The 12,331-nt window shown below is 37.5% G+C and overlaps 1 protein-coding gene across 4 annotated transcripts in view; it reads right to left on the bottom strand.

Annotated features, from left to right (window-relative positions):
- The window catches only part of ROCK2 (Rho associated coiled-coil containing protein kinase 2), a 104,307-nt gene that overhangs the window by 46,364 nt on the left and 45,612 nt on the right, over positions 1–12,331 (bottom strand). For all 4 annotated transcript variants that reach the window (XM_054514381.1, XM_054514378.1, XM_054514379.1 and 1 more), the window contains exons 3-4: positions 6,825–6,925; positions 567–704 (exon numbers count right to left, since the gene is read on the bottom strand). In XM_054514381.1, the coding sequence (XP_054370356.1) occupies positions 567–704; positions 6,825–6,925 (239 nt within the window). The remainder of the gene's footprint in view (positions 1–566; positions 705–6,824; positions 6,926–12,331) is intronic.

The raw sequence follows: 12,331 nt of genomic DNA, 5'->3' as shown, positions 1-12,331 counted from the left end.
CATGCCCAGGGCTGATGTGAGCTCAGAACTGACCATTCTGAGAGGATGGTTTCAAGGAAACCACTGCTACAGCCTCTGTCTTGCAGGAGACCAGGACTGCACACTCATCCATATACCAAACTGCAGCTGAAAAGACAGTGACTATTTAAAGCACCCTTAATACCAATTGCCTGTGATCAGTTGACTGTCGCATGAGGAAAGACTGGAAATGCCAATCACATTTGTTTCTACAGTCCTATACAGAATTTTTCACAGTTGGAAAGATAACTTCCCTATTATTCCAAATAATCATGTAGACATTTCATAAATCTATTCAATTCTGTTTTAGGATGCATTTGGTAGTAACTAAAATGCAAATTACTCTGCTTTTTAACACAGCCAAATATACAATACTTAGGGAAATTGCTGTAAAAATGTATTTTTTAAAAGTAAAAATCTGAACCTAAATCTTGATTTGAGTTTCAATGTAAATTCAAAACCAGCTCAAGACTGGGAAGTATTTATGGCCTCAGCATCATTACTATTGCTGCTGTTGTTATTATTTTACTTTTACACATCTTCCTTACCTGAACCACCCATGGGCTGTTGGCAAAGGCCATGATATCTCTTTCTTCCCAGAAAAAGGCTGAATCTGATCTTTTGATCATTTCAAATTTACTAAGGAGCTTCATTGCATAAACCTTCTGTGTCATTTTATGGCGAACCTGTTGGTTGAGAAAGAAGAGAATCAACCTTTTTAAAATGCCTTGTTAAAATCTGAGTACCAGCATAGTATGTTTCTGCTATGTGCAAACTGCTTTCTGGGTTGTGATGCCTCCAGGTCTTCATACACCCAATTTTCTACATAGTAAGGATTTGAGAACTTCCAAACCTCAAAAGAAAAGTTTAACAGCTGCTCAAAAAAACCCACCATAGCAGGAAATAAAGTATAACTCTGCTTTTATTTTCTTATTCTGAACACTGTCTAGCCAATGGATTCATCCATGTTAGAAACTCGGCAAGCAGTCTGCTTCTACCTCGGCCAATTTTTATTTTACACCAAAACAAGATTGTTCCTCTTTATTTTCCTAAACAGCTCTTAAATGCACTTTAAATGGTGCAAAATTAATACAATAAATCCTGTTGGAAAACTGTAATTAAACCTTTTATTACAAAATATGAAAACATTTTTGAAAACTTCATCTGAATTCAGACATGAAACCAAATCCTTAAATTGCACATTGCAGTCATTACTCAGTAATTAATCATGTGACATGCTATATTATGAAAAAACTATTAAAGGAACAGGTTTTTCACATTCTTGAGTTTTTCTTAAAGAAATCAAGGTGAGAAATATTCAGCTGTAAGAAGACTGAGTCATCAGGACATCAAGTTTCTGCCTATTTTTTTCCTGTTAAAATAAAAAATCCAGAAACTGAAGTTATGATTTTCTGGTGCATTTAAAACCTTTCACATCTAGTAAATAAAGCAGATCCCCTAACTTCTTAGTTTTGCACAATATCTAAGTTTAATTATGTTACACGAAAGAAAGTTTAATAGACTTTTCTGAGCAGCTGTAGATGCAGGTCCATGACACCTGCAGAGCAAAGCTTCAGAGAGGTACCTATTTGGTCTACAGATCTGGGAGCATCAGTCTCCTGCTCCTGAGGAGCTGCAAAATTTAATACTCCTGAAGGAATAGAAGAATTATTAGGTGGAGGGGTAATCTTTGAAAAAGCAAGAACATGATCAGAAAGAGGATTATTTAAGGAGTTGCTGTTCTTGAAATCGGGGCTTTTTACCTTCTAGATACAGCTGCAAAGGTTTTATTATTAGTATCTTGCATAGTTTAACACTAAGAAATTAGATCAAAAAACCTCCAACCTAACACCAGAACAGAAACATGGTATCTATGTGCATTAACAACTCTATAACCATATTTTAGGACATTAATTAGTCAGCTAGTGAAGATGTCCTAAAACAGTATTTTGAAAACTAACTGCTTCCCACTTACTAATCCCAAATGGGATAATTTACTAAGATTTGGTGGCACACCACAAACTATACTCCCCTAAGTAGAACTTTTGTAATCCTAGCCAAAACCAGAAGAAACACAAAGACCAGAAACCTCAAAAAGATATTGTTCAATTGAAGATGCATTTCCTGTTTCCTGAAACTTCACATGGAAGCTCTGCAATGTATTTAGTAGTTTACAATTCCTAAAGTCACTGTTTACTCTTGCCTAGGTGCAGTTAGAGCAGCTGCCTGCATTTAGAAAAACAACTGTCTCCTATGACTTGGGGAAAAAAATTCTTGAAAGTCATCACAGCCTGAAGGAAGCTCATATACAGTAGAAACAAAGAGGGGTGGGGGCCCAAAATCACTCTGTACACCTGTCTAAACAGGGTCAATAGGCTATTGGCTAATGATTTCTTGCGAAAATTTCAAGATGGGCTCTTTCTCTGTACAAAACCAAAGCAATAACAAATATACTGGCACAGCCAGAGACTAAGTATGTCTTGGCACTCCTTGCAGGTGAGCAGACCTACCACTGACATTCCTCCTGCTATCAGCACCATGGGCCCTGAGCCAGCCTTTTGAGCTGCTAGTCACTGTGCTCTTTACTCAGAGCTATATTTGTACATACAGATATTAGCTCATACAGCAGATTATTCATGTATTAAACTGTCATGATGTTTCAACTTCTTCCAACTGTTAAAATGAACTGCCAAATTTAAACTGCAGCTCACCAGAGTAACTCTTAAAATAGGTAGGAAAATCCCTTCATGCCATTAGCACTGAGTAACATGGCCTTGTTTAACTCATGAAAATGCATTAAGAAAAAAGAATTTGACTCTACTCTGCTTCAACAATCCAATACTTTCAATAAACAAAATGCCTCCATAATTTCCCCAGCATTCACATGGGAAGACAATCAGTAGGCAAAGAAAATAACACATCAATTTGAAGTTATCAGATTTAGTACATAGTATTGGTAATGATACTGTCTCTTTTATGATTTTGAAAAAAATGATGATCCTAGAGTGGTGTTTTGAAATGAACTCTATGGCTTGAATTTTTATGGCTTGAATAATTACAGGTATCCTAAAATAACTAATAAAGCTGTAAGAAATGACTACAGATAGGGTATCAAAGTTCATGTCCTGACAAATTCACAGGTAATAAAACACGACTGCTTTATCTGCTTTAGTACAGAACTGTACATCAGCAGTGCATGGGGAATTAAACCTAATAAACAAACAATAAACCTAATAAACAAACAAACTTAAAGAAGAAAAATAAACCAGCAGGCTAAGATGACCAGTGCTTTGCAACACTAAGAAATCAGACAGTAGAGACTGTCACTCAGACCATCCAGTAGCACCCAAACACAAGGAAGTGTTAACTTTGTTTTAGTTTTCTCTTCCAGTGCATGAGCAGGTCAGTCTGCTGTGTCACTGCAACATTACAGTCCTTCATGGTTAGACCTGGGAGAAGGAACTAAGGATAAGTTTCAATTTCAAATCAAGATGATTTTCCACAAGTGAAAATAAGAGGAACTCAGGATGTGCTTTCATAAATAACAATTTCTGCATAAACCAGAAGTAACATATTAAGTACCATAATTCAATTTTTCTGTCTGCCCTAGACACCAGTCACTTTTATTCACGGCACTGTGAAACAGAAGAAGTGATCTGGCAGCTGGCAATCATTTTCTTAGCTTTCCCCATCAGTACAGACCCAGCAAAACCAGAAACCAGAGCACAATGTAGAGTTTAATACTTCTGGATTTATAAGGACATTGTTTCTCCACCACAGTCAGATGCTCAGACCATAGCCATCTGATCTCTATTGGACTATTTTTAAAATTTTTTGGAGGGGAGAGGAAGAGGAAAAATCAAGCCTTTAAAAAAAATCTAGCTGTAAGACACAACAGTAGAGAATGTATTTCACTTTCTTAACAGAATCTGGAAAGCTGATTGCTTCACATCAGTTCTTTAGCAAGAAAATGTTATACTAGAGCAGAAAACTTATGGAAAACAAAATTAAATGAAAGAGGTCATAGCTGAGTATTTTACGTTGCAAACATTACAAGCCAACAAATGAGCATACTAATATAATCATTAGAAACATATAATAAATATTTGTGCTGAAATTCCTATGCACAATAACACATACTGATAACACAACATTCATTAATTTAACTCATGTACCTAATCATGCTTTATTTATGGTTCTTTCTGCATTTAATCCCCACTGAAGCAAATTTCTATTTTGATCACAGAAAGCGTTGCAAAATATTTTCATTACCCAAATCCATCATCTGCAACAGTGGTGTCAACATTTTGAATGGAGTAGAAATAGATAGAGCTTAGCTCAATAGTTTAAACTTGTACCATACCTCGTGAGGCAAAAAATTGAGGTATGTACGTCCACATCACCAGCTAATATTAGTTCAGATCTGCAGTTGTATTTATTAGCCCATTGCTTTTCAGCTGTAAGACTGCATAACATGATGATTTCTACTTGTATTTTTACTCTCCAGAAAAAGTGCTTTTTTAAATTGACATGAAGTACAGAAGAGATCTAGATGAGACAAAGAAGTTTCTTTCCAATACCAATGATTCTTGCTTTTTTTGAAAGGCTTTTTAAAAACCCCATGACAACAATGCAGTCCAAACCCCATCATTGTATGACCAGGTTACTAGGCATTTTGTCATTACATTTTAATGGTCGGGCAAATGAAAAATAAATGTTTGTCTTCAGATCCCTCAAAGTGCCCAACTGCAGTATGTACACTACAAAAAGTTATCTCTTTTTAAGAATTTAAATTGTATATGACATGGTGAATTACAAAAAAGAGTTTCCAGAACAAATCAGGACCTTTTATTTGAAATTAATTGTTAAAAAGAAAATAAAAATAAGTTAGAAAAAACCTTCTGTTCTTAAGAAATACACATATGAAAACAATGTATTTTCATTTTTGAAGCACATCAAAAATACAGTTATCTTGGACGCTTCCAGGAAATATGAGTGTGACATCTAAAAATGGCACATGGCTTCTGTTATTGGGATTTGCTCTTTTTCATCTCCTGTCCCCTCAAAAAATGGACAAGGAACTCTGCTCCTTACAACCTGATTTTTCACTGACTTCACATGCCAGTGCATAAGGAGCATCTCTATTCATTGCTCCATGTGGATTAATGTAAAGATACAAATGTCTAATAAAAGACTTTAAAATAAACCATTTGATGTGACTGTCATTGAAAAGACATGGACTAGACTGCTTTCTTAAAAACATCCTGCAGCAGCCCCTTCACAAGAAAGTAAGGTTCTGCTGAAGGTTTTGGTTTGATTTTAATTTCTTGCCTACAAAGATATAAAATCATACAAAGTTAAAAATATACATAATAATTCTTTAAAGTCTTGCTAGAAAATGAGGATTTTTAGAAATACTCCATTCCATAGTTCATTCACTCTTCTGGACAAAAACAAAGTGTAAATGACCCTGACAGAAAGAAAGAGAAGAGGGTGCTACATTCTCATGCTACTAGACTTGGATGAAGTTGTCTTAAAAATTGACATAGATGAATAAAAATTGCTGATTAGATGTTGCTATCTGCCATACTAATCACATCAAAATTTGCAAATTACCCATGAGTCATGCAAACAACATTAGGCTAATCAGAGGGTTTTTTTTCAAGTTCCAACAAATTTCAACAACACTAATATGGAAAATACAAAGAATTTTATAATTGGATCATAAATTTCTTGCCATTATACACTGTGTCTCCTATAAGCCCTTCACAGCTTAGATCGTACCACATTCCTCAGCAAAACTCCAACACATCTTTGTATTTTCCAAAATGGTTATACATTACAAGACAATATGATTTTCCCAGCTTCCTAGGGCAAAATTACCACAGAGCAGTAAAATACCAGCTCCAGGTCAAAAGTACGAGCAAAAGAGTAATTTTTGTTACCTTGTGGTAACAAGATAACAAGCTTCAATTGCAGCACATTAGTTGCTCCCCTTTCCATTGAGGTGCTCTCTTCCTCTAAAAGTACTCACCCAGAAAATCACCATGGATCAGCTGGTGCACAGTTATCTGTTAGCTCATGATAACTTGTCCCTAATGTTTGCATTCTAGATTCTATCTGGCACTTACATCCAATACTTATTTCAAAACTGACATATCAATCCATCTCATACATAGGTTCACATTTTTGTGCCAACTTATCAGACAGTAGGACTTGGAAGTCCTGGAAAAATCAAAATTAAATGAAAATCAGACTACATGTGATACACCAAGTTACTTTTTGTAGCTTGATTACCTTTTTTTTATAAAAGAATTTCTCTGCAATAGAAATTTTAAAAGTAATCTCATTCATACTTTAGGTATTATATTGCATACAATGTCAAGGGGACAATGTTACGGAAGGAATCTTTAAAAATCCTGTGAGTCATGTCACTTAAAATACAATGCAAGCAACACAATTATAAGAACAAAACAAAAATCTTTTGTTGCAGTGTTTGCCTGCTCTTTTGTACAAGGTTTCATATATTATACAGTGATACTTGTGGCCAAAAAGATTTAGAATTGCCATGGACTGCCTTTTTGATTTTGACCAAAGATAGAAAACATTCCTGAGTTCTTCACTTCCTGTCCATCATATTTTGAACTCAGATTTACTGTTTACTATGCACAGAAACAATCTCTCAATACAATGAAAATGACACTTGTTCTTTTTAAGAAGAATTTTTAAATATAAAACATGAAGATTGAGGAAGTTTTTGGTTAAAGCTGTTAATCTCTCTAAACATTAAATCATTACATTCTTACCAGCTGCACTTCTCCAAAAGCCCCTCTTCCAATCACCTTAACAACATCATAGTCTTCAGCTTTCATTTGTAAAGCTCGGATTTTTTCCACAATCTTCTCATCTAAAACAAATCAAAAAGAAGTCGTGATAATGCATGCATTAATAGAATACAATTTTAGTTATTCATTTAGAGTAAAAATAAGCTATTTTTATTCAAATGTTTAGAGCCTTCTTGGTAATTCTTAAAATCTGTAGTCACTGTTAATATCCCCTTTCATTATTCTTTGGAAACCATTAGCCGTCTACCTTTAGCTGTAACAAATGAAATATCTTTCATGTTTTGCTGACTCTCATTTCACACCTCTAATAATCACTCACAAGCTTATGGGAAGATTCTGGTAATGAAGAGAGCCAGAGATGCCTATCTGGAATTTTCAATCATTCCTTGCTACCCACTGCACTCCCAGGATCCACTGACACTCCACTGATAATGCAAGGTGGAGTATGTGGTAGGCAAAAAGCACTGCAGGTGTAACCTGCTCCTGCACACCTGGAGGGTTCAACACCACTCACACGGCAAGGAATGTGACTTGGTAACCTTCATGTACAACTGCAGATCACACAAAGATCTGGCACATCCACTCACCCATTCCATATGAAACATTGATTCAAGTTTACAAATGTGTAACTGCTGGCCATCTCACACTGCTTTTTTGGTGTTCACTGCATGTGTAGTTCTACACATCTTAAAATGATGTCTACAATGCTCTGTTCAGAATTCTTCAGATAAGCACTGCCTGTCAGAATGTGTCTTATGAGCAGTTGTGAGAATCTGTAAAAGGGAAAACAATGAAATTCTGATCTCTGACAAGTTCTAAAAACACACAAGGTCCTAGACTCTTTAATCTTGTAAATGAAGCATGCTATGAATGCATTCCCAGCTAAATGCATTTTTAAAATCTATTCTTATTACGAGGACAAAAGATCATCTGAGGCATGACAAGCTCCTACACACACTTAGAGGAAGAACAAAACAAAGCAAAACAGGTGACTGGAGCAAGAACTCTACCAGGGAAGAGCATGAAATTGCATGAAAAGCTGTGGATGCTTAGATTCAGAGAGGGGTAGAGGTTTATATACTGCAAGATCCCGTTTAGGGTCAAATACCATGGAATTTTATCCCTAGAAAGGCATTAAAGAGGATCTCAGATCTGAATACTGGGGAGAAAAGGATGAGAAATACAGTTAATGCAGTATGACATTAAAGATGACATGGTCTAAGGGAGTTAATGATAAGAACATCTAGTAAATAGCTTAACCATTCCTACATATTCATGAAGAGCAACTTGGCAGGCTACAAGCAATCCAAGAGATGCCTGACCATCAGGAACACTTCTTTTCTTCCAAACAAGCACTAAGCCAATAAGGCATTTTACTGAGTTACAACCCTCAAAACAACCACCTAACTCACACCAGACAAAGCTCTCCTTCTGCATACAGTCCTCTGAAATCAAAAGGTGCTAAAGTACAAGACTCAGCCATAAGAAGTGATACCTGTCTTTCAGTTATGGATCGTATCAGTATCTGTGTGTGTTGTACAACACAACACAGGGATTTCAGTAGCAGGGACCCTTATGTCTAAGTAGGGGTGCAACAGAAGTGGACAAGGAGGCACTCTAATTTATTATTCACAGACAAGAATGAACTGGTTCAGAAAGACAAAGTCTGTGGCAGACTTGGCAGAAGCAACTGCAAGATGGTGGAATTTAAGACTCGAACAGACCTGAAGAAGGAAAATAGCAGACCTTGGACTTCAATCCAGAAGAATCGAGCCAGACTATGGCTCGTTTGGAAAACTCTTCAGCAGGATCCTGTGAAAAGCTGCTGTGAAGGGCAGAGGAGTGGGCTGATCTTCAAAGATGACATGTTCATAGCACAAGAACAGTCTGTTCTAGTTAGCTATAGAGCTGTTCTAGTTAGAAATTAAGCAGGAATGGCAAGGAGACAGTCTGCCTAAATGGGCAACCTCTGCCTCAACTCACCACAAAAGGTAAAGATTCGGAACATGGAAGCTGAGTTGGGTTACCCAGCAGGAACCTCTCAAACTGGAAAAGATGGAATTGGGAAAACCAAGCTCAGCTGGAACTGAAACTAGGCAGGATTATGAAGGGATACAAGAGATTCAATAAATACATTGGCCATAAAAGAAAGACTGAGGCAAATATAGTCCCACTGCTCCCAGTGTGGGAGGTGATCTAGTACCAGGGACATGGAGAAGGTCGAGGCAGTCTATGCCTTTTTTGCTTCACTTCACTCTCAAGCCCTGTTCAGAAGCCTCTCAGGTCCAGTGAAGCAAACTTGGCATGTACCAGATCTTGAGACAATACAGGATGCATCCAAGTGTGCTAAAAATACCAGTCAAGACCATTACCAGGCTGTTCTCTATCACCTTTGAAAGGTCATGGCAACTTGGGAAGGTGATGACTGGTAAAGCACAAAGGCCACATCCATATTCTAAAGGGACAACAAGGAGGATACAGGGTGGAATAGCAGCCTGACCACACTGCCCAAGATGATAATGGAGAAAAATCCTTCAGGAATACACTTTCAAGAACATGATGCACATGGAAGGATAAGAACACTCAGAATGGATCTAGAAAGGACAAACTGTGTTTGACTACCTTGATTTCCTTCAATGATGCGATGTCTGTCTTGGTGGACAAAGGGAAAGCAGTACCTTTCCTTGACAATAGCATGACTTCCAACACAACATCTCAAAGTATCTTTATAGCCAAACATGGACTGCACAGAGGAATTACCAGGTGAGTGGTAAAGCTGTTGGAGTCACAGCCAGTGGTTTTAAGTTCAAAGCTGATGCACTGGAGGGCAGGGTGTGAGTGACCCAGACAGGATGAGTAATGAGTTGACAGGAAGCTCACAGTTCAACAAAAGCAAGTGCAGAGCCCTGTAGTTGGGATGGAACAGCACCACACAATGGAATAGGATGCACTCACCAGCTAGCAGGCACCATGAGAAACAGGACCTGACAGCCCTGGTGGACAAAAGCCAAGCAGAGAGGAATGAGGAGCCAGCCTTCGCAGTGACTGTGTGAGTATGTGCTGGTAAATGCACAGACAGTAAGTTGAGGGAAGTAGATTTCCTCCCCTATCTGTCATTTGTGAAACCATATGTGGAATATTATGACTAACTTTGGAGTCCTCAGTGCACAAAATTACTAAACATTCCACGGCTTCATGAAGACCACCAAGATGATCACATGATGCTCAAGAGAAGCTGAGAGAACTGGAATTGTTCAGGTTAGGGATGGGTAAATGGTTGGCCTCAACAGAAGTTGAAATGAGGTTTTATTTCAAAGGGGTACAAAGTGAAAGGACAAAAGTCACCAGACAAGATGAAGTACCAGAAATCCTCTTTTGTAGGAAAAGAATAGTAAGAACTGGGGAAAGGTGCAGACTATCAAGTGGAGCTAAAAAACTCCATCTATGGAAGTTCTCAAAAGTCAACTGCACAAGAACCTGAACAATCTGATATAACATCAAAACGAGCTTGACTTTGAGCAGAGTTGGACCAGCTGGCCTCAGAGATCCTTCCTAACCTGTGGAACACAAAAATGCTGCTGTAAGTTTCTTCTGAAGAAAAGACTGGATGTGACAGGGAAGGGGAGAGATTAATGTTACAGTGAGGGAATGATCTGCTAATAAATTTGTAAGGACAGAGGCAATTAAAATCTCCAAAAGTAAACAAATCTGCTACATTCAGTGTACTTGTAAGACCAAAGTAATTCAGTCTGTCGACAGGAAGAGGAATTGAGAGAATTGTGATGTTGTTTCCATACAGAATCATGAAAGCCTGGACCAAAAACACAGGAAAGCAACAGTGCTTCACCCACACAAAGTTTATTATTTTTGTTAATAGTATGAATTAATTTTGCAGATTGCAAAGGGAATTGCTGTGTTTGGAGATGCAGATCGCAAGCCCTGGTACTAGACAAGGAAGATAAATACAAATTCACAGGAAGCAGCACTACAGAGAGAATATTAGCAAACTTCAAGTGACAGAGAATGTGCAGTTACACGTTTGAATATAATGTTACACCTCATTAGACACAGGAATGACATGAGTTTATTTTAAATGTTTCTGACATGTTTCAATGTTTTCAAATACGTGAAATGAGCAGAGATCTAAACACGTTGAAAAAGCAGTGTGTAGTTTTATGCAGCTTAATATCTGAGAAGGAACTCACAGAATACTTCTGTATAAGGTAGAAACTATAAACAAAGTCAATACAGCTCCAGTGAAACTCCTCAAGCAATAAATAATGCAAACAAACAATAAAAACCCAAAAATATGTTAAACAACCAGGTGAGGAGTTACTAGTTTTATCATCCTGGTGAAATGGCTGAGAATAGAGGAATCCTACTTGCTTTGCTAAAAGAAGAATGGAATGGAATGGAATGGAATGGAATGGAATGGAATAGAATAGAATAGAATAGAATAGAATAGAATAGAATAGAACAGTTCAAAGGGACCCACAGTGACCATCACTGCAATTGTCTGACTATTTCAGGGCTGACCAACAGTTACAGGTTGTTAAATGCCTCTTAAACATTGACAAGCCTGGGACATTGGCTGTCTCTCAAGGAAGCCTGTTCCAGTGTCTGACCACCCTCAGAGTACAGAAATGCTTCATCATGTCTTGTCTGAACCTCCCCTGGTGCATCTTTGGACCATTCCCATATGTCCTGTCACTGCATCCCAGGAAGCTGAGCTCCACAGCTTCCTCTCCACTTTTCCCCTCTTTAGAGAGCAATAAGGTTATTCCTCCTAATTCCTTTAAAATTTAATAATCTCAGTTAATAATACCACATAGGGATGCAAATGTTGCAAAGGTACCAGTAACACAGATGGGTTGTCTATTTTGGCATAAAATCTTATGGATATGGAGCAGATAATCAATGCATGGAACCAACCTGAAACAAAAAACTGGGGTGGAAGAAGGCAAGCTTAGATTAACCCTGAAGCCACATCGTAATTGCAACACTGTGGATCATAAGATTTAGTTCACTATCACATAACGTGATCTAATTCAGGGTGCAGGAGACCTTTTCAATAGCAGCCTTCTTATAGTGGTCTGAATTTTCAGATTTCACACAGATGAGTTTGAAAGTTTTGGTATCTGTATGCATGTCTCATGAATTTGCAACAGCACAAAGACCAGCAGAAGAAAAATATTATGTTTAAAGGAAGGCATTAGGTGGACTCCCCAGCCCCAGGATGCAATGGAATCTTATAGAAATATTGTGATATTTAAATAAAAGTTCTAAAAAGTGAGAATACCATCACCTATCACTCAGTTTTCTTTGTTAACACAGGAAAGACCAGGAATGTTAGATACAAAGAGTCTTTAAAGACAACTTTTGATTTACTATATGAAAATTATAACTTTCATTATAACTTTCGAACAAATGAAGTTTCACTTTCTGAAAGGGCAGGGTGTCTGGATCAG

The sequence above is a fragment of the Molothrus ater genome, chromosome 3 (genome assembly GCF_012460135.2).
Source record: "Molothrus ater isolate BHLD 08-10-18 breed brown headed cowbird chromosome 3, BPBGC_Mater_1.1, whole genome shotgun sequence".
In the NCBI taxonomy this organism is placed as follows: domain Eukaryota; kingdom Metazoa; phylum Chordata; class Aves; order Passeriformes; family Icteridae; genus Molothrus; species Molothrus ater.
Note: the sequence above shows the minus strand (reverse complement) of the source record. Positions and strands in the feature narration are given on the sequence as shown.